The 24,005-nt window shown below is 35.2% G+C and overlaps 1 protein-coding gene across 2 annotated transcripts; it reads left to right on the top strand.

The window, feature by feature from the left end:
• On the top strand, positions 1 to 10,842 carry LOC126828325 (ATP-dependent RNA helicase DDX19A). Of its 2 annotated transcripts, none has more exons than XM_050558013.2 (11): positions 1 to 80; positions 1,841 to 1,929; positions 3,050 to 3,384; positions 3,749 to 3,841; positions 4,282 to 4,384; positions 4,906 to 5,020; positions 5,459 to 5,636; positions 6,271 to 6,511; positions 6,901 to 7,063; positions 7,841 to 8,032; positions 8,445 to 10,842. In XM_050558013.2, the coding sequence occupies exons 2-11, from the start codon at positions 1,873 to 1,875 to the stop codon at positions 8,504 to 8,506; spliced, it is 1,539 nt and encodes a 512-aa protein (XP_050413970.1). In that variant the 5' UTR covers positions 1 to 80; positions 1,841 to 1,872; the 3' UTR covers positions 8,507 to 10,842. The 2 variants fall into 2 exon arrangements, with proteins under 2 accessions (XP_050413970.1, XP_050413971.1); XM_050558014.2 differs by lacking the exon at positions 1 to 80 and adding an exon at positions 1,361 to 1,488.
• Positions 10,843 to 24,005: the final 13,163 nt, after the last annotated feature.

The raw sequence follows: 24,005 nt of genomic DNA, 5'->3' as shown, positions 1-24,005 counted from the left end.
CTCTATTGTTACTTGAAAGTACGCAGTTTCCGTTTCTTGCCGGTAAAGTGAAAAACGTGAAAGTATAGTTAATAGTTTTGGTAAGATTTTATAAGAAAAGTATTAGATTTATAACATTGTATCTTACAGTACCTTTATAAATTATATCTTATTTTCCCACTTCTGTTATCCCAAATAATCATTAGTGCCTGTATAATTCATTTACGCCAAAAACTCTTTCTTTCTGAACCTTCCTGGCTGTTGCATTTTGTGATGTAATATATATGCTATTTACATGTCTTATTTACTTGCTGGCAGTATACATTTGGATGTAGGAGTGGTAGTTTAGAGCCCTTGCTTTACAGGCGTATATGATACAATGTAGTTCAATTCTGTGATCATGGAGCCTTAAAATAGACGAAAATTGGTTGAAAAGCACATCACATCACAATATTATTAATCAGTTTGAGTTTTGATTGCTGACATAAGAAATTAGGCCTACTATGAAAAAGATTAAAAATAAATGTAAATCAATTTACATGAATAATAATAGGATGTGCTTTTCAACCCAATTTATTTTCGCCCATTTAAAGGCACCATGCATGATGGAATAGAACTAAATGTATAACTATATGCTAAAATAACAGGTATCCATAAAACTCGGAACAAAAACCACTCACACCAAGACCAGTCGGAACAAAAAGGAGACCACTCAAACCAACCCAAAGGACCACTCAGACGATTAATCTATATTGTAAGACCACACGGGTCAATATTTAGTTTTCCTACGCGGACCAACCCTAAGGACCACTTGGTTGAATAAAAAATAATATACAGACAATAAATATGTTGTTATAATATGTATTTATTATTAAATCAAATAAATATGTCGTTATTTATTTTTTATTAAATCATAATAATTACAATACAAAGAGGTGAATAAATTATAGGTGAGTACATACATAACTTAACAATGTCTTCGTTATGGGTAAGTAGTTAAAGTGCATAATGGCAAATATTCATCCTTATTACATCAACAATATATTATATAATTTATGGACAGGTTGATTTAATAAAGTTATTTACATATTAAGGAGTAATATATAGAAAATGGGTTAAAACACTAAAAATAAAAAGCTTGTAACATTGGTTAGTACATTTACATACGAAATAATCACTACTCAATTATCAATGTTTTGTTGATTGATTTTCTTTGATGTGCTCCATGATGAAAAAATACCAGTACATAACACTTTATTATTTCAATGAAAACAGATGCATATTAAAACAAACACAATTATTAAGTAGTCATATTAAACCAAACACAATTATTAATTTATTAAAACAACACCTTATTATTGATCCGAGTGGTCTTTTTCTATGGTCCAAGACGTCTTTTTGTTTGGTCCGAGTGGTATATCAGTTGGTTTGAGTGGTCTTTGGTCCAAGGTGTCATGGATTCAAGTAAAGAAAGGGTTCTGAACCACCATTCATACATCCAAATGTAAAGTAAGCAGAAATTCTTACCTTTAAAAAGACAAAAGTGTGATACTGTCAACTAGACATGTAAATAACATTGCGATTGAGGGTGTGTAACAGAGTTACAGACCAAGTTTGCAAATTGCGATTCGTCTTATTCTCTTATTTTTTTCATGCTGACAGCATTATATTCTCTTCTTGTGGATAGTTTGTATTGGAATGGAATCCGCCATTTATTTCACAACTTGACAAGGCTCACTTGAAACCCACAGGGTTATTCTAGACAGAAATGAACTTGTTTTAATTTTTGTTACTTAAAAATAGAAATATGTTTTTCCTTTAAAAAAGATGTTTTTTTAAAATCTCTTTCATTCTTTTTCAGATAAATAGTGTTAATAGACAAAAAGTGAAAAAATGGGTGATGATTGGGGTGCATTATGTGATGCTCAGGAGGCAGCTTTGGCTGCAAAGGTTATTATTTCTTTTATTTACAGTGTCATATTTACATGCATCAAAAACATGTTAGAAATTGTTATACACTTTTGGAGATCTTCAGCAATATACACTGTATACCTGCAGATGTATGTGTTGAATTTCCTAAAACTGTCTCTACATTGTTCTGAAACAAGATTGTCCTGAAATCGCAATGTGTGTTGAAATATTAGATTTTCATTTGCAAGATTCTTAGATTCAAAATGTACCATATTTGATTTTGAAACTGGTAGCATCCAGACTAATAGTTTGAATTGGCAGTGTTTTCTTTGTATTTATTCAGGAAAAGAACAAAACATACTTATTTACTCTTCTCAAAAGTATTTAGTTCATATTTTTAAATTTTTAAATATTAAAGTAGCTAAGTCTCTAACTCAATAGCATCCAAGGTCTTACATTTTGAAAACACAAATTATTTGTCAATTCAAATCAACATTGATGTTGTGATCTTACCGGGAAAAGGTAGGTTTCTGACATCCAATATTTAAGACAAAATAAACATTTTACCATTGGTACACAAATCGTGTACCATAGTGCGTTTCGGCGTCATTTGCAACAAGTGACCAGAAAGAACGAGGCTAGACATATTCCGCAACTCATGTCAAACAGTGACGCCATATCTTATCTGGAGAGCATGCACAATAGACTAGAATAACTAGACGTTAGAAATTTTCATTCGGTTGAGACTCATGCCGTATTTTGCTCGACATAACTGATTTGAAATTAGAGCCAAAATGGAAACATTTAAATGTAAATCAGTTTATAATCAGATTACATTATTATATGCGTTGCGACCCATTTGGGTCAATTTCTAGGTCCCAAATATTAGCGATTTAGCTCCTTTAACAGTGAACATTATCTAATATTGAATACCATATACCTTTCTATTCCATAAAGTAGAAATGTTATGTAAGGATACATGTTCAACATATTAGAAACACAGGTAGAGAAAACCATGTAGACATTTTCAAATATCTTTAAATATAATACATTTACAAGTAGGATTGATCAATTTATTTTTTTTTTTATTATTCGATATTAGTGGACAGCAATACTATTATCTGTATTGATTGATTTGTTATTTATTTTATCTGTATAGGTTAGTGGAGTTAAGCTAGATAATAAAGATAGTGGCAAGACTAGTGGAGCACCCCCTCCTGTTACCAATACAACTTCTTCTACTGCAGTACCATCCGGGGCAGGAGGAGATGCTGCACTTGCCTCCTCCTCAGTAAATAGCACTCCTGCACCAGCTACGTCTACAGGAGAAGGAGATCAAGCTGGTGAAGACAAAGCTATATCAAAAGAAGATGAATCAATTTTACGAAAAATTCTCCGATCCAAACTTGTCACAACTAAAGCTGATTTAGAAGTTCTACGAAAAGATCCCAATTCTCCATTGTTCTCTGTTAAAAGTTTTGAAGCTCTTAATTTGTAAGTATATGATCTAGTACTTCTTGGTGATGAGCCATATTAAAATGGAAACTTTGAGATATTTTATATATTTACACTTACATTATGCTATTACTGATGTAACTCAAAAGCAGTTGTCAGAAAAGGCTCTGACATAGTCAACTCTGAACAAACTTGATGTGTACTTTTCTCCCTTAATGTGTCACTTGTATAAATAATAACCAAATCTGCCATGCAAGATATTTTGGTAGATGTTTTTCAGAATATAAGAACATTAGGCATGGTCACATACAATTTGGTGCCTTTTTATGAGGTATATCTCTGTACTTGCATCTGCTTTATATGTAATTAGAACTGATATTGATATATTTGTTTTATATTGTAGAAAAAAAGAATTACTTAAAGGTTTATATGATATGGGATTTAATGCACCATCAAAAATACAAGAAACGGCACTGCCTTCATTATTAGCAGATCCGTAAGTACGCTTTTAAAAACAAGAACTCCAGCCATTGACCTTTTGTAAATGTTATTCATTATCGAATATTAAAGTAGTTTAAAAATGTTCACGCAGAAATAAAACTCATTTCAAATTTAATTGGCAAATTAAGATGCTGGATTTGATGTGACATTATCAGGGTAATTATCAGTTACTATTTATCAACAAAAAACCATGTGCTTTTTCTGTAACAGCGACACTCCATACCCTATAAACACAAATAAAATATAAACAAATGGTAACAGTTTGAGGTTTCCTTTATCATAGCAATATGTTAAATGCATACAATTTGTAAAGATTTATTAACTGAAAGGCCATTTTGATGAATACATTTATTTAAGAATTTAAGTTATTTGAAAACATTTCCCTCTACAATCTACATGTACATGTAGCTATATATATGTATTTTATATTAACAGCCCATGTAATATGATTGCCCAGAGTCAGAGTGGTACTGGTAAAACAGCAGCATTTGTTCTGACTATGTTAAGTCGTGTTGATGCTGCTAAACATTATCCACAGGTATATTATATTAATTCGGCTACTATTAATGAACCTCGAAATTGGCCTATTTTGTAACTCTCACACAATTGTGTGATTTATATTTGTCATCGACTCCACTAACTATTATCTTGCTTTTGTTTTTGTTTTTTAATACACCCACATTAGTGTCATCTCTGTCCATCTGTTTGTAAACACACTGCAGGTCTGAGTTTTTTAGATTTTTGCTGTGATTCTTTAAAACCTTTTATCGGCTAAACAGTTAGTCTGTTCACAATTCTTGTAAATACATAACAGGTCAGATTTTTCCCCAAACTGGCTGGGAATGTTTTCAAAAGTTTTTGTAAATTTTGGCTAGTCACAAGGAGAAACCGCATGGAAAATTTAAATAGCTCAATGAGTTACTGCCTGTGTCATAAAAACCCAATGCACTACAAATACTTGAATCTAATAAATAACTTTTCAAGTGAGCATTAGTCTGACACATGAAATTGAATTGTTACATATTTAAAGTTGATATTTTTTTCTCTATTTATGAACAGTGTTTATGTCTAGCACCGACCTATGAGTTAGCACTACAGATTGGTCATGTGACAGAACAGATGGCAAAACATATGACAGAATTAGAAATAAAATATGCTGTCAAAGGCAACAGAAGTATGTATGATATAGATCAACATTAATATAGATAATTGAATAGTGTTAATCTATTGATTTAATGGCAGTATTCTATTTTACGAAGGTATGCTGTAAAACAAAAAATTGATGCAACCTGAAGATTAATGACATAAATACATATTGAAATTAATGAAATATGATCTATAGACACTGCACATAAGTAACTAGGCCTCCACGCTGTCACATTGAAGTGCAAAACTGTTTTTATACATGTATCTTTGTTACTTATCTTTCTATTGTTACTGATAGTCCCGATGAATAAATCTGCATAACTCAATAACACTACTCTTTTCTATAATGAGTGGTTTCTTATAATTTTAATATATAAACGCAAATCACTGACTAGTTTTTATTTAACAAATTAATTTCTACCTAGCATTATATAATAATGTATCTACCATAACTTGTTATTTTCAGTTGAAAGAGGTCAGAAGATATCAGAACAAATTATAATAGGCACACCGGGAACCTTAATGGATTGGGCAATAAAATATAAGTTTTTTGATTTACGTAAAATAAAAGTTTTTGTATTAGATGAAGCTGATGTTATGATGGCTACTCAAGGTCATCAAGATCAGTCATTACGTATTCAAAAGTAAGTTGAAATAATAATGAAAGTAATTAAAATTAATACCTGTTGCAATCGAGTCATTTATAAATAATTGATTATGTTTTAATGATTATTAAACACAGTCCCTGGACAATAGTTATATTAATTACATGGAAGTCACTGGTTGAAAATATGAAAATCAATCCAGGCCATTTCTTATCTAGAATAAGAATGGTTAGCAGTTAAAGAACTGGTTTGTCACGAAGGGAAACATAATTGAAGTAGACAAGTACTGGTAATTTACATTTTAACTATTCCAAAGTTTTGCGGTGAACTGTTGGGAAATTTTGCTACAACAAAACTTCTCACTCAGATCTCCAGATGGTTTGATCTTTGGATACAGGAGTGTAGCCTTAGGTCATAAGGTCTTTCATTGAATTAATTGGCATGGTTTTAATCCCAATGTTTATACCTGACAAGGAGTAGGTTCACCTGTCAAACCTTTTGGGTTTTCTCCAGGTCCTCTGGTTTTCTCCCACTGCTAAAGACCCCTACATGTAAACAAATTATTGAAATTTTGTCTGACTGGTTGGTATTTAACTTCTGTTTCTACAGTAGTATCACAGACAATGTAAATTATGGTTATAAATTTTCATTTGAACAAATATTTTTTTTCCAGGTGCTTGTCTCAAAATTGTCAGATGTTACTGTTTTCGGCGACGTATGATGCAGATGTCATTGAGTTTGCCCAAGCTGTAATTCCTAACGACCCTGTTACTATTCGTTTACGTCGGGAGGAGGAAAGTTTGGACAATATTCGTCAATATTATATAGAATGTGACAATATAGAAGATAAATTTAAAGCCTTGTCTAATATTTATGGTACAATATCAATAGGGCAATCTATGGTCTTTTGTCATGTAAGTATTTTGTTGTAGTCTTTCTTTTGTATAATCAGGGAGCTATGTGGTCAAATGAAAATCATAATGCTATTCTGTGCAGTTGTAATTTGATATAAGAGTAGGCCATAGCGTTGCTGCCTGGGACAAAATTCCCTCATAGTGCACTGTATGGTGTTTGCCCGTCTTCATTAGCCCAGTTGGAGAAGAAAAGTAGGACGTTAAACTCCATTTCATTTCATTTTTTTATCCCAGTTGGTGCAGAAAAGTAGAATGTTAATGTCCAGTAAACTCATTTCATTTTCTTTTTTTAAAACCCATATCCTGCTTAGTATAACTTTCAATCACACTTTGTTTGCAATTATCCAAGTTTTATCTTTATTATTAATTCATGCTTTTCGTAACTTCAGACAAGGAAAAATGCTGCTTGGTTGGCAGAAAAAATGATAAAAGATGGCCACGTGGTTGGTTTATTAAGTGGAGATTTACAGATTGACCAAAGAGCAGCCATTATAAAAAGATTTAGAGATGGTAAAGAAAAAGTTTTGATAACTACGAATGTATCTGCTAGAGGTATGTATTAATAATAAGTTTTAAGTATTCCTGCATTTTATTTATGACGTGATAGAAATACTCCAGTATGATGTACTTCTAAACAAAGACTCCTGTCAAAAGATTTTTTACATACAGCCTACTTTTTAACTTGTTTGTATAAAGCTATGATTGGTGTGATCTGCATGAATGATAATATTATTGTCAATTGGTATTAGAAATAAGTTGTTATTGGCCTTGATGCATCTTCAATAGAAGGCTTGATCTCGCTTTAACTACGTACATCTTATCAAGGCCTTCACGTAATACCCTGCATATTTTGGCACTAATATCGATTGGGTACAAGCCCAACTTGTGAGCCTACCGGATTCCTCGATCGTCGCGAATACCAAGTCTCGCGCTTTCAAGCTAATATGTCTACCTGTGATAATCGAGTTGCAAAGTTCAAGGTTCATTCAATGTCAAGGTTTCTGTGGAGGTCGCAATGTCACAATCTCTGATTGGACGCTACTGCTCACGTGTCTGTAGATAACATAGCTATAAGTTCGGGAATTGTGAAGTAAACAAGCAACAACAGCCAAATGTTGTGAAACTCGCAGTCGTTGCTTCAGGAACATGGCCTTGATGATACACTGTGATTAATCTGGTACTAAAAGATATGCATGCTGTCACAAATCAAGTTTTGTTACTTTAAGTGATGTACACTGTTACTGTCATATTTAGACAGTTATCATATTTTTTCATCATTGTCGTTGTCCTGGTCATATTCTTCTTCTATTAGATTATTTCTGTTGATAGGTATTGATGTAGAGATGGTAACAGTTGTGGTAAATTTTGATTTACCAGTTACTCCTGACGGTAAACCTGACTGTGAGACGTATTTACATAGAATTGGTCGTACTGGACGATTTGGTAAATCTGGTATTGCTATTAATTTTGTTGATGGTGAGAGATCTCGTAATAATCTACGATATATAGAAAAACATTTTGGTAAGTTCTGAAATGTATCCATCAATTTGTAATATAATCATACAAGTAGCCAATTTCAAACAAAGCAATACATTGTATCTAAAAACTGATTAGATATTTTGTATATGGCAGCATGTACTATGGGATTATAATGTTGTATTCAATGTCAGTCATTCAGCTCAATAGTTCTTGGCTTTTCTTTCCAGTTCTTTAGGGATTTTTCACTTGCACATCAGAGTAAAAAAAAAAAATTCATAAAGAAAAGTCTGGTATACGTACAAAAAAAATAGAATATTATTAATTTATTTTTCTTAAGACACAGAAAGATTGTGGTGTGCAATCAATAGAATCCAATGCCAGAACTTCGATTAGGATTGATTGCATTAAATAATTTTTGGACAAAATTACATATTTTCCCCCGTTTGTCTTACAGGACGCAATATTACTAAACTGGATGCTGAAGATATGGATGAAATAGAGAAAATTGGAACATAACTTTAATCATCAAATGATTAATGGATATCATAAAAGACTATAAAGTGCTAAACTTATTTTCATTTTGTGAACCATTGACAGGCATCATCTATAAACTCATTCTTGTCAACTATATGTACAGGCGGGAGATTTTTAAAGAGAACTTAAACTTAAAAGTCAATACAGATTAAAGTGTATTTGAAGTATAAATGGGTACACGTGTAGTTGTTACATTAACTGAAAGGATATCACCAATCCCTACAAAATCTGTTTAGATTAAATATTGCCTACATGTATGTACAATATTTGACATGCAAATCAATCTGTATTGTGAATTGGTTTGTAGTATGAAAATGCCTTAAAAATAAAATAAATAGCTGTACTTTTATTATGTTATAAACTATCAAGTATAAATATAAATATATTATATTATATATTTACAGAGCTTAAAGGTATATACTGATATCAGTGAAACTCTCTTTATCTTTAGTAAAGAAGCAGTGTGACATAAATTAGATGTTAATTTATTTAAGGATTGAGAGAGAGAGAAATGGGGTTTAACATCCACTCAACACATTTCAGGACTAACATATGGTTCAATTTTTTATTTCTATAATTTGCTTGTGCATAGGGATCTTAAGCAGTGAGAGGAGAGGACAGGGCTTGGAGAAAACCCACGAGGTTGGACAGATGACCCTACTCCTTGTCATGAACAACCGGACCCATTGAAAGACCTTATGATACCATGCACATGTGCTATCCGTTCGGCCATCCAACCTCCTCCATATTTTAGGATTGAGCTTTCATGTTTTATATATGAGGTAAATCACTCAATATACCAGGAAACTCAAAAGTCAATTGTTATATGGACAGAACATGTTGAAATAATTTCAATAAATTTTGTTGATTAGGGTTGGAAAAGATTAAATGAATGAGCTGCATAGTAACCATAGAGACAGCAGTATCATACGTCATTCATATAGACAGCTATTGTTTATAGACTGATAAACTAATTTCTTGAGATACCTTCATTAAATTTACACAGGAAAAATCCATTGTACATTAATTATTGTTACATCTTAAAAAAAAACTTCTAGTTTCCTTGTAGTTCCACAAAAACTCTCAGGATTGGATTTAATTAAGAAAATGAAATTTTGTACTGTTATTAACAAGTCCATTACAAGAGCTTTTTAGCAGTTGAAGACAGATTTGGCTTGTTCATTTTGTCTTTCTCGTCTTCCAGATATTGTGTATCCTCATCTCAAGAAGTGAAAATACAGAAAAGAATATCTATTGATTTTTAACAATTTTCAAACAAGTCACACAGAAAAAAATATTTTTAATGTAAATAAATTTGTAAAATATAATGCTAGAACTGTATATATTCAACTCAAATCACCCCAGTTTTATTTCATATTAGAATTTATTTTGGTTATTAGATTGATACGTTCTGCTGATATAAGGAAAAATACAGCCGGTACCATGTATCAGCAGGGAGCAATAAAAGGTATATTTTGTAACAAGGACTCTGCTTTTTACCTGTTACATTCTGACATGCTTTTTTTTATCTATTTTACAATTGTGTATTTTAGATATTTTGTGCGTTATGTTCGGAACAAGTTTAAATGATTATAAACAGATGGCTTAGGTTTAGAAAATTAGGAGCAGTACATTTTGATTTCTTACAAGGCTCTTTCTTTTTCTTTAATGGGATATGATTTTTAACAGCAGATAAGCCAATATACAACTTTGGCTGTCTAGAAAAACACACACACTTATTACTGCCAACCCACTGATTTGTTCCTGTGGAATTGAATTTATGCTTGATATGTCTTACTTGGGATCGATTTTATGTAGCACATGCCTTAAGTTACATACTCATAGAGTAATGGGAGATAAAGAGCAAGATGTCAAACACAAAGCTCAAATCAAGCATTTGGTTGTTTTTAGCAGTATTCAAAGTAACATGCAAATCTACATGTAGATATTACCAAACTTTCCTTTTGATTTGTTAATGTAATGCTCTCAAAAACATATGTTGAAAATATTGTATTTTAGGCATAGATCAAGTTTCAAATATAAGTAATTCGTATGATGAGTAAAGAAATTGTTCCATGAGCTTCTTTTCCTTCGTGGATTTTATTTTTTTACCCAGGCTATTGGGGTGTTTCAATAACCTTTGTTACAAGAATGTTCACAAACAAAAACTAATGTAATATTTTTTTTAATGTGTAATTAAAATTCTGATTATGTTGACCTTTCATTTGTTTAATTTCACATCATAAATTATGTATCATACATGCAGTTTTATTTTATGTACAAAGATGAAAGTTCATTAAATAAAATACAGTTTAATATATTACATTTTACTTTGTTGAATAATTCTTTATGTCAGGAGGCTGCAGTAGGGGGATGGCTTTGTGACTAGAATGTCTTCGGTTGGTATCACTGCATGGGCCGAAAACAACCTTCAGGAGTTTTCAAGCTAGGTTTTCACTTCTCAGCGGTGGCATCTGTGGGGCTGAAAAAGAAAGTGTCTCATTTGGATGAGATGAAAAACCAAGATCTACGCATTAACATATTGTAATGCACTTTAAAGAACACTTAGCAGTTGCAAAATACCCCCCCCCCCCCGATCGTATTTAACTTGGTCAATTTTATGGTGGTCTGTATCCAAATGAAAGTAAAATTCCGAAATACAGTGTTATCTCCCTGTAAACGATGGTGTGTGAGTTTCTGCAGTTTTTGCCGACCAGAAGATGGGGCACAATGAATTGGCTCTAAAACTTCCCATGTAGATACCTAAGCGATGAAGCCTGTCGAGTCGCGAAGTGTGTTGTTTAGTGATATGGGTGAGGAGACAATTTAAACGAATGAGAACCCGTGGATTTGCATCCGGAATCCCACTAAATGCCCATTTGAACTCCCAATCAACCAATTAATCAGACTTTTACCGTTGCATTCACAGAACACCAGAAAATTGACTTCCCGAAAAACTGATGACACAAATAATGGTGATATCGCTTTAAAAATTATAAATTTTTATTTGTGAGTCGATAAAGTAAAAAAAAAATTCGGCAACGCCTCGTTCTTTTTTACATTATTGACTTGTGTTAATCTCTTTTATATCAAAAAGAGTCATAGGAGATTCTCTATATATCAAATACAAATGCAGTATGTAAAACAAATTCAATTAATTATGTAGGCCCTTCGTAATATATGGAATATAATCACTGTACGATATTTATCAAATACAATACTGCACTTTGTAGAAGCATATCAAATATAGCTACTATTGTACCTTATTCTTATTTTAGTATATCAAATAGAAATATTGTACGTAGTAAATCCTTAATATGAAAGCCACGATCAAGTAAATAGTAAATTGGAAATAATCAAAATAAGAATACATGTGGGTGTAAATGGAGTATAACATGGGCGGTGTTATGCAAATGTGTCCCAACATAAACCCTCTAATTTCCCCAAATCGGTTTATTACATGCTTCGATTCAAGAATTCATGACGATTGATATGCAATATTGTTGAAACCGATATCTATTCAGGCCCGGCGGAGTGGGGGGGGGGAAGCTAGGGGAGGCTTTAGCCCCCCCCCCCCACAAATAATTTGGTCGCAAGTACTCTTTTCTCCAGGTTATTGCGGCCCCTGGACCGACGCCTATAAGGACCTAGGATAGAAGCCCCCCCCCCCCCCCATCAAGAATTGCTACAAATAATATTTCTCCTTCACACATACCACGACCTCGCCACGACTTCAAAAATCAGCCAGACCTACGTAGCTAAGTCGTGTTGGAAAAGAAACCCTGGCGACGGATTACCGAGAGATCTCATTAAGCCCTCTCTGGACCAATCTCGCCTGTTTCGTATAACATCCTTCATATTTTACGATATCCTCGCTACGAGCAAATATAATATAAAACATGGGTAAGAGCTTGTTTTGGACGCACTGAGGTGTAGCGAGCGCGTTGTGTGGTTTTGTGGGTTTGATGACCGTGTGGTCAATTTCTTGCCGACCTAGCCACGGTCATTGGCGCAGGCACATGCTGCCGCGAAGCCCTACCCTCTCTTACTAAGTTTTAGTACGCTTCCACTACACTATCCCTGCTCTCCCTCAACACGCTCTTCCACCAGGACAGCGCTATAGTCCAGGCAAGATAGCAAAAGTGCGGGCAGCTGCTGCAATAGAAATGCCGATCACGGTTTATGGTCGGTTTAGACGTATATTATGACCAAAAAAAAGTCCCAGTCCGAAATCCGTGCCCAAATGGGTCAAATTGGCCAAAATCCAAAATGGCCACCGCTTTTGGCTTGTAAATTACAATTTCCACCCAATTATCACAATATGATCGAGTTTGGTATCCAAATATACGTTTCGGGGTAACTGAATCCATTTCCATACACATTTTTGTGATACGTGTTACCGCTGGGTCAATATTAGAGGTTATTCAAGATGGTGGTCAGTTTTGGCGGGAAAATTCGAATTTTACATAAGGAATAAGTTTGGTGTCAAAATATATGTTTTGGAGGTAGCTGAATCTATTTTTGTACATATTTTAGTGATTAAGTGATTCCCTGTGTCAATATAGGAGAAATTCTAATTTGGGATTTAGATTTCCGATTAGGGATTGGAGATTAATGATACTCCTACCTTAGACCTAATACAATGACTTTCATCCAGTATCAACTAAATTTCATTTGGAGTGTCTTCCACTTCACTGCGGTAGCGGCATAGGGGTATGTCGACTGGGGTCACTCTCAGGTCACTGCGGAAGCTGGTCGTGCCTTTTGAAGCACGTGGCACAAAATGATTCAGATGTTCAGACACAGATGGATACAGTATCACCTGTTTGTCAGATATGCAGTGAACCATTTAATAATGAACAACCCATAGTTATTGGTCAATGTTTTAAGGTTAATGAAGTGGAGGAGTCTGTATCAAGGTCTAAAGGGTCCGCGGTGCCAAAATTCATTTTTGCGGACCGTTGTCTTTTACATGGTCTGTAGGAAAGACTAGCAGACGGTCCATTACAACATATATAATCGGTGACCGCTGTTACAACAGTAAACAGTAGAACTCGCAATGCCTATTTTTGGGACAAGCCAAGACAGGACAAATGACGACTTGACATTAATCTAGTTGTATTTAATAAATCAGCATTGAGGCTGGTGTCCCTAAATAGATGACACTCATTAATTACTTGCACATCTAACTTATCTATAAAACATCTAGCACAGAAATTGTTCTTCACTCTGTGTAACCTAAGCAAAAAATCTAATTGCAGAGGCATGCTGGCTAGGTAGTCAACCGCCTACCCTGCCCTCATCAATTCAAAAACAAAAGAAACTCGAAATGGTTGATAACGCTCGAATCCGATGAGATTTCCTAACACGGTATATAGGAAGGAGCGGGGGTGGCTATGTGCCTTCTCTTCCGAAAATGTGCCATCGAATATTGTGCCCCCTTTTTCTGCTGCCCTTTCCTTGTTCCAACTAACTCCAGAGATACTACAATGTCCGTTTTTCATTGATGATGTAAGGGCCCCATACAAGCTCAATCAGACCATGATTTCCACGGATGACTTTCAGAATAGATTTTACAGACGGATTAATATTTCCATAATATTCAGAATCAACTAATTTGTCTTAGTTTTATTTATTTAACTAAATGAATTTAGGAAAATTGCAACACGGGCGACTCAAATTTTCCCCGATCCTACTCCACCCCTCCTAAAGTGCCCTAACTTTGGTCTGCCTACCCTCGGAGGCCCTAGCACACCCTTGGCTTATTGTTGAACTTAGTCATGACTTTACACCAAGTTTTATTCTGTCCTACATTTTCTGCCATTGAAATTGGTATCTCCGCTCATTATTGAACGTAAGCCAGGAATCTTAATCGGCTCATTATCTTTCCGTCATTTTGGGAATGACGATGGGTAGTTCACTGCATATCTGACAAACAGGCGATATTGTATCCATCTTTGTCTCAACATTTAAATCATTTTCTGAAATAAATTCGCCACGTGCTTCAATAGGTTTGGCCATCTTGGCTCAATTTTCGAGGTTGGTGATCGAAATCGGACACGCCCACGACACTGCGTCCACAGTGGGCTGAGAGTGACCCCTTTCGTCATGCCTGCTACGCTGCTTCCGTAGTGAGCAGTGGTCGACCAGGGCGTCTAAATGAAATTTAGTTAATGCTTGATGAATGCCATCGTATTAGATCTGGGGCGAACTCGACCACTCGTAATCCCCAAATCTCCAATGGGATTTCCTATTATTTTGATCCAGGGGAATCAGTTAATTACCAAGATGAAAAAAATGTGTCGAAAATGAGATCAGCTGCCTCCAAAACATATATTTTGACACCAAATGTGGTAATTTTGTAAAATTCGAATTTTCCCGCCAAAACTGGCCGCCATCTGGAATTATTTCCCAATATTGACTCCGCGGTATAACTAATCACCAAAATGTGTATGGGAATGGATACAGCTACCTCGAAAGGATATATTTTGATACCAAACTCAATCATATTATGGTAAGTGGATAAAAACTGGCATTTTCCAGTCAAAACCGGCGGCCATTTTGGATTTTTGCCAATTTGACCCATTTGGGCACGGATTTCGGACTGAGACTTTTTTTGGGTGATAATATACGTCTAGATCGACCATAAAACGTGGTCGGCATTTCTATTGCAGCAACTGCCCGAAATGGTGCGAAATTGAGTTAAAATGCCTGGACTACTACACGGGTATGGCGCATGTCCATACCCATAGTGGGGGCGTAGTATACGCGTATAGTGAGAACATGAAAATGCATGAAAATATCCATGATTTTGAACGTACTGGGGGCGCATGAGTTGAATTCACACTTATGACGGTGTTCCGCATTCCACCATGACCTCACCACGCTATATCCAAAATTTGATGATATGTATACGTTTAGCACACAGTTTTATACTGACTTTGATGGTGACGAAAATAACAGAAAAGACACCAAAGGCTTTTTATATAGAGTCATATACTTGTACATTTTAGTCTTATATTGTATATCATCATGTTAAAGTAAAAACGGTTTTCAGGAACTTTGAATTTTCTTTCGGGGGATTGGATGGCCGTGCGCGCTGTATCATAAGATCGGTATGTGACAAGGAGTAGAGTCGCCTGTCCACCCTCGTGGGTTTTCTCCGGGTCCTCCGGTTTCCTCCCAATGCTAAAGACCCCTACGGTCAAGCGAATTATTGAAATAAAACTGAACCGAAATGACCTAGTTTGTGCCGAGTAGAGATTAAACCCCATTTCTCTCTCTCTCTTGAAGTTTTTGTCTATATTTGAATGGCTTCTATTTTCGGCGTGTTCTCAAAACTCCAAATTTGAGATTAAATCACATTTTTCTTAACACCGTCCACATATGAATTACTGTTTCTCCTGAGAAAGCCTTTTCTTTAATCTCTAATTAGTCAGGATAGCAAATGGCAAACATCTTTTTCAATCAAAAATATTTATGTGAGTGAGATTTAAAGTTTTAGCCAGTTTTTCATTTGATTTAAGGAGAACGTGTATAGAATCGTGTAAAGTATTGAAATAAATCAACTAGTGGTGGAACACAGTTGGTGTCCATAGGAATTTCTTGCTGAAATGTCGACATGTGTTATTGTTCAATACGAGCGTGGTTTTGAGAAAAATATTTAAAATTGTGGAGATTTTTTATATATATATTGATATATAACACAACACGCCTACGGTACAAAACATACAATTTTTACAAACGCATATTAATGTTACATTGAAGTACCTTCCTTACATTTTGTATTTTTTTTTTTTTGGCGAGGCGGGGGGGGGGGGGGGATAAAATATCATAAATTATATTGCTAGGAAGAAGAAGGCTAACCGCAGTGATGTAAATCAGTGTGTTGATATATAGATTTGTTATGCACCCATTTCATGCAATAGAAAATCTTTATAAAAAGTATTTCGACAAAATTTGTTATATCTTTTAATTGCGGACAAAAAAAAGCACTTGAGAGTTTTGATTTTTTCTTGCGGAGATTTGGGGTGCGCGAGTGGTGGGACTGACCCCATTACCTCGATACTCCACTTGGATTAGCCCTGGTCAATGTTGCAGGACACCGGATGGGTCGAAAAACCAAAATCCGTGTACACATTGGTGTGCGCGTAAAAGATCCCTTGGCAGTTGGAATTCAATAGCGTGTACACATTGGCGTGCGCGTAAAAGATCCCTTGGCAGTTGGAATTCAATAGCGCCGCTATCGTCAAAAATTCCCTTTATAGCACACTGCATGGCGTATGCCCGTCTTCATTAGCCCAGTCGGGGCAAATCATTTCATTTCATTTTTCATCTTAGAACTAGCTGACAAACTGGTAAATGTGAATCTAACACAATATTTAGTATACATTTATGAATTATTTATTCCTATTATAAAAATCTAATGAAGAATCTGCTCTACGATGATTGAGTTTCTAAAGTTCAATATATAGGTCAGAGTAACGTCAATTAATAATTAACTGACCTAATCTGACCACTGGGTCTACTCCAATATCCGACTTTAATCAAAGAAACCTGGTGAGATTGGATCTTACGGCATTTCAAAGAAGTACCCAACCATTTCTCAGAAATATCACTGTGTTATCTTTCCATGGTCGTAAAATATGTTGTCAATGGAAAATAGAGCTTAAGCAATGTGCTAAAAACTGCATAATTTTGTCGGTGGAATCGCTCCTTATAGAGATAGAGCCACGATGGTTCTTTTAGTAATTGTCGAGAAAAGTGTCAAATAATATTGTTCGAATATTAATACTCACCCTACAGGGTAAATGTGTACCTTTGTTGATATAATTTTAGAGTGTCAAAACCAACAAAACAATCGTAAACTCAATTATTATTTGGGATACAAATGGGTGACAACTAAAACAAAACACCTTATAACTGAGTTATTTTTATTTCTAAAAAGAGGAAGCCAAATCGAAAACACTTATAGATCAACCTGTTCTAAAATGTCACCATGTAGACACGTTCTTTGTCTTTTTTTTATTCTTGTGAGAATCAATAGTTACGTCAACCTAAGTACATACTTGTCGACCAGGAAAAAATATTTTCAAGCACAAGTTCGTGTCTTACAAAAAGTTCAGAAAAAGAAATTCTTTCATCTAATATTGGCTTTAGGAAAGCTTGACTGTGGATTGCCGAAGAAGGTCTAATTAATTTCACACGTTTATATTTTCTGTTTGTCTGTCGGAAATTTGAAAATCGTAGTATTAAATATTTATCTACAGCGTTCGTTTCGTAAAAATCGGCTTTCTGGAGAGTGGGTTTGTTTGTAAGACTTCTTAGTGGCTTAAATATCAAGTGATATTTTAAAATCAAATCTGTGGAAATCCGTTGAAATATTAAAACTCGGAAAAAGCGAGCAGTGGGGGCGTGGATTAGGGTTATTATCTATATGTATGTGTATATGTAAGCAGCTTAAGTGAGTTATGTCCTACTTTATATATACTGATATCATATTAGTTCTAAGCCTATCTGAAAGACTTGTACAAAGCTGTTGGCTTCCATTTATTTTTCTACATAGTCCTCTTCGAGGTGTATACACTTTTGCCATCGATGCTGCAATGCCTGGAAATATGTCGAGTAGTCAATCGCGGATCAGTCATCACAATGTCATGCACCAGGGGTAATGTTTTCTTGAATGGTTGCTGTTGATGACCTTCCAGCACGTGTGTCATCGTCAAGGCTCTCTCTGTCACGCTTAAATTCCGCAGCCTACTTCTTGACCGTGCAGAAAAGGATAACCCCCTAAAGTGGAGACTATGTCGATTTGTATCCTTTATGTTACAGGTACTTGATGACTGGCCTATAGTCAGTTTTGTCCAGTTCGCCAAGGCTCTCTCTGCCACGCTTAAATTCCGCAGCCTACTTCTTGACCGTGCAGAAAAGGATAACCCCCTAAAGTGGAGACTATGTCGATATGTATCCTTTATGTTACAGGTACTTGATGACTGGCCTATAGTCAGTTTTGTCCAGTTCTGTTGATTTAAATTGCTAGGTTCACAAGATGGTCTGATACGAAGACAATAATAACACTATAGTTGCAGTTCTCGTGTCTGTGATTCATTCAGGGATTGTTCTTGTTGGTGGCAATAATTTATTTCAGCAACCTGATCTATCCTTTTAAGGCTTATAACCTTTCAGCCAGCCCTCGTAGGTTTAATATTATTAAGTGGTTTAGTAGGAAATGTCCGTTACATTAAGTTTTAGATGTCATCACTTCGAGAAAGAAACACAAATAAAAAAATCACAAGCCAACCACGATGCTGATATCCACCGCTTCAATCCCAAAGTTTGAAAGTCTTGAAAAATCAAGTTTTAAAGTCTTGACCAATCTAATTCCTTATCCCTGCCTAGCCAAGGCAGAAAATGCTCAACCAAGAAATTCACATAAAGATACACTAAGCTTGAGCATATTTTACCTCAATTTGAAGCAATGATTACCCATTACCAAAACATTCACCACAGGAACATCTGCATCGATGTTGAACATTCTACATCAGTTAGAAGCGTAGGTGTTGGTTTTCTGAGTTATTATATACAAAAGTCTATCCAAAACGACACACACATTGAAATATCGAGGACTTGAATTTAAAGGATACAATACTAATAATACAATAATTTGGTTCAGCAGTTGCCGAGGAAAATACATTATGTCTACACAGATAAACGACCATAATTGTTATTAAATTCGGTGGATGGGGGGGGGGGTGGAACCCCATAGGCATCCCTTGGAAAAAAAGCACTCGCATAAGTGTTTGGTTATAGCTTTTGAACATACATATTGGACAGAAGCCCATGAAGGTATGCTCCGTTGATGGAAAAACAGACTGCTTGTGCTTCACTTTCCGTCTAAAAAATTCAATCTATAGATGGCATCGTCCAGAAGGCATATACTTACCACACTTCTTTGGCCGGAGTACAAACCGTTTTTCCATGCCAGGCCATCTATTTTGAACCACTTAAGAACTTTCTAAGCTGGTTATTCAGTCAGCACCATACTCACCGCAGGTATGTGAGCTGAACGAGGATTTGTACCAGGAATTGAACAATCTATTATACAGCAGCGTGTACACACGGTATTAACAATATCTACTGTTACGATCCGTCGGCTTTGTTTATGGCCTGATTTCAACTCAGTTGTATTCATTTTGTTTTACGTCTTCTGAGTGCAACGCCTGGAGAGAAACTTCGTTTGAAAACACAAATCAGGTTTACAATAGGGTAACAAATTACATATAAAATAGGAAACAAATTAGATATTGAGTAACAAATTAGATATAAAATCGGGTAACATCTGACATCCGAGTACATTTGTCATACTGCCTCTAATTGTGATGCAACTCGAGGACTTGGAAGGATATATTTTCCAGTTTAACTATTACAATTTTACGGCAGTCGGTGGTCATGATGATTCTGGTTCATATTTTTTCTTCTGTAAGCTAAAGTAAGCGGTTTGTGCCATTTGAATATAGCGCAACTATGGAGTAACATCTCTTATAAAACATTTGAGGAGAACCTGTTTTCCGGTCAGCTGGTTATTGGATTAGCCTTTTTAGAGGCTGATTAATGGACCGTTATCTTCGTTTCCAGTAGTTTCCAGTATCAAAAAGTCTGAGATTAAGAAATGTTTACTTTACTTAATAATCACGCCCACCGAGGAAGTTTTTTTTTTGACTCGCAAGCTCGGATATATACTCACTTATTTTCAATAGAGCATCTCCGCAGTGAAGAACTTGCTGATCGGTTATCAAAATCGACGACCGATGCCTAATGGATTGGATGTTCTGTTGTAAATATTTGCAAAGAAAAATAATGAAAGTAATGGACATTACATGAATTTGAAATGCAATAAACAACTTTTCCATTAACCATTACTTTTAAAATATTCCATTACCAGACCATTATATTTCAGCGTTACAGTGTAAAAGTATGGTGTCTGTTTTAGTGAATTTGTTTGATTTGATCGAAATATGCACCTTATGTATGTATGCATTCACGTGTTTAAATAGTGAGAATATTAATATTTACCCACTCTTTTATCTCCAAATATCATTGTAATCAATTGCAAATAATAATATTTTTTTTTTGTATTTTTTTTTCAAAAAAAAAAAAAAAGAAAAAAAAAATCAGTATCTCTGGTCTATCGACATGGAATAGCATTATGTATTGTAGTAGCAGCTACTTAACGCCTTCACCTGCAAACAGTCATACAAACCAATCACGGTAAACACATTTAAAAAGCAATTTCCGCACATCTGTGTCAATATTTCAACGATTTTTCGTTCTTTTTGGACGAATCTCTGTTTGAAGCTCTACTGTGGTCAATGATCCATATTGAATAACTAAAGTATGATATCGGTTAGAATGTTCCAGAGCAAACTGAAAGGTGACCACGCCACAAATCATATCCTCGTTTATTGGTTTTAACAGTAGCCTACTACTTAATTTGGTTCAGATTCGCTTGAATTAATATTGTATCTTTATCTATCCAAGAAAACATTTAGCATAATATTTAATTAGTTAGTAGTTTAGTGAATGAACAGCGAGTGTTTTTATAATCTTTCTCAAATCCATGTATGCCCGGACGATAAAAACCAAAACAAGAGGATATTTGTCCGGTTGTAAATGAGCTAGAGAATGTTCTGTCGTTGTTTGAACACTATATCGTTATATTGACCTATACGGACTCTATATAGCACAAGGAAGTAAACAGTCAAAAAGAATGAATGGTAACTGGGAACAAATTTGATCCAACAAGTTTCCACATTTGGACACACCTGTCGCTGTTCTGGCAAAAGTTTCTGCATGCCATACACCTTTCCTGTTATCTTCCAAGTCAAATGTTTGCCAGTGTAGCATGAGCAGTTTGACAAATCATTGATTTAATTTAATGTCCAGGGGCCGGTTGCTCAAAACTCAGTTTTTTTTAACGATCCGTTAAACTCTAACTGGTCGTTACCTTGCTAAAACGTGTCGTTTGTTAACGGTCCGTTACATTTCTGTTGCTGGAAATTCAATTTTATCACCCTTTAGCTAACAGACTGATTAAGGTTAATCCAAAAGACGACTGTTTGGTCATTGGCTGAATTTTAAAATTTCAAATTCAATGTACATGTATAACAACTTCAAGGAAGTCGTTATAAACAGCTAGGGCGCTGTTTCACAAAAACTTAAACTAAAATCACTAAAATAGATTTTAACTAAACTCAAAGTGAAATTTAAAATTTTATGTGTTTCATGAACATCGATTGTAACTTAAAATGCAATTTGAACAAAGTTTAGCTAAAATTGCTTGCGCCTGCGCTTTGCACGATTCCGGTGAGTGCACTTAGGGTGTAAGCATATACGCTTAGGAACTGAAAACTTACTGTTGCCAGGTTGAACTAACAGTTACAATACCAATGGGGTATTCATACGTTGTAGGAATGTTTGCAATTGGCCAGACAGCTGTAGAGAGATGAAATAAATGATTTTATTGCCAGTGGCGGCACCAGTCGTCGGTGGTTGGTTGGGCAAAGCTGGGGCAAGGTTAAAGAGACAAAGGCACGAGTTTCAACTAGGGGCAGGGAGGTCTCCTCCAGACAATTTTGAAAAACAGGCTGCCGGAAATGCAGCCTGGCAGTATTTCATGCACTGATCGTTGAGGTAAAGTGTCAAACTAACGGACTTGCGAACCGCGACAAAGCCCAATCACGAGCGCCAAATGGGGGACCTTCCAGAGAAAATTTTGAAAAATAGACTTCTGGAAATCCTGTCTGACAATATCCAGTCAGACACCGATCGTCGTGATAAATAGATCTGAACAGATACCGTCCGTCGCCTGATCACTAGTTTATCCGACCAGAGAACGAAATGTCAAACGAATGGACTTGCGAACCTCAACGAAGTCCCCTCGTGAGCGCCAAAGTAGCGAGTCCGAGGACCTCCCCAAGAAAATTTTAAAAATAGACTGTTGGAAATGCTGTTTGACCGTATTCAGGCACCGAATGTAGAGATAAATCAAGCCGATCAGATGCAGTCTGTCGCCTGATCACTAGTCTATCCGACCCCAGAGAAGGAAGTGCCAAATGAACCTCAACGATGCCCCCGAAAATTTTGAAAAATTGACTGTCGGAAATGCAGTCTGGCAGTATTTCAGGCATTAATCGTCGAGATAAATAGAGCTTACCAGATACCGCCTGTCGCCAAATCACTAGCTTATCCGACCAGACAGGAAAGTGTCAAACGGACGGAGTGAGTGACTCAAAGTAAATGAATATTTTCGCCACGATATTTTGTGACATAGACTGCCGGAAATGCAGCATTTCAGACACTGGTCGTCGAGATAAATAGAGCTGACCAGATACTGTTCGTCGCCATGTCACCAGGTTATCCGAATAGATGTTTATTGCGTATTATTCACTTTGTATGGGTGGGTTGGCCTTGAACTTGCATGTTGCTTTCGCGACCTTGGCATTTCATTTACACACAGGCAATGGAATAATGCGTATCGATAAACTAAATAGCTTGAATTTCGTAATTTTATGGTATTTTCGATAACAGAAACTATTGAGAATTGTCACAAACATGATTGTTATATTTCTGACTGAAGCGACTAATCTAGACTTATTGGATAATGCCTGTTTATCTTACTAAATTAAAATGATTTTTCCCCAATATAACATACCCTTGGCTCCTATACAAAACTTCTGTGTTATTAACGAAAGCCTTCATTAAGAAATAATAATATGATATTAAAATTTAATTTCAAACAGGCCTTTAACATTTTTCAGTAAACACATTTAAGATTATTGATTTATCTTTTTGCAAACCCCAAAACCATATGACTTTATGAGTAAATACTTTGAATATGGCATGTCTAGTATTATAGGCTGCCTTCTAACACCAAGAAATTGGCAATTTTAAACCATCGTAGGCCTACACGAAGATATTTCTATTTTCATAGATAAGAGTGCTCTTCTTTCCATGACATTAGATATGAAGTGAATTGAGATTTGTTTTTTTTTTTGGTTTTTTTTTTTTTTGGGGGGGGGGGGTTGTTTTCTTTTCTTTTTCTATTAATTATTTGAAAATAGTATATTTTATACTTGAATCATATGGTATTATGTATAATAGTAAAAAGAGTTTTGTTTAGTGGGGTTTTGAGTGCTTTTTTTTGGAAAAGAAATTGAATGAGAATTGTTTTGTGACTGATAGTATATTAACATTTTGTGACACGGCCATTGGCAATATTATCAATTTCCAAATATATCTAAGATGAAATTTTAGTTTTTAAAGACGATAGTTTTTGTGAAACAGGACCCAGATTCTTCGAAGGCCATTTCATGCATATTTTTATCATCTCTAAATATGACGTGTGTGAAGATTATGAAAAAGCCCATATTACTTTCAAGTTGTACTCATTATCTTGATAGTTTAGTAAACATTTAAATTTATC

Source organism: Patella vulgata, chromosome 7, assembly GCF_932274485.2.
Source record: "Patella vulgata chromosome 7, xgPatVulg1.2, whole genome shotgun sequence".
NCBI classification, from domain to species: domain Eukaryota; kingdom Metazoa; phylum Mollusca; class Gastropoda; family Patellidae; genus Patella; species Patella vulgata.
The sequence above is the reverse complement of the archived record's forward strand: the minus strand, read 5'-3'. Positions and strand labels throughout refer to the sequence as shown.

What these genes read in the sequence shown, in the direction of transcription:
- LOC126828325 (XM_050558013.2), top strand. Translation starts at nt 1,873, where the DNA reads ATGGGTGATGATTGGGGTGCATTATGTGATGCTCAGGAGGCAGCTTTG. An exon ending in CTGCTAAACATTATCCACAG is followed by an intron (nt 4,385 to 4,905) that starts GTATATTATATT and finishes ATTTATGAACAG; the next exon opens with TGTTTATGTCTAGCACCGAC. An exon ending in CAGTCATTACGTATTCAAAA is followed by an intron (nt 5,637 to 6,270) that starts GTAAGTTGAAAT and finishes TTTTTTTTCCAG; the next exon opens with GTGCTTGTCTCAAAATTGTC.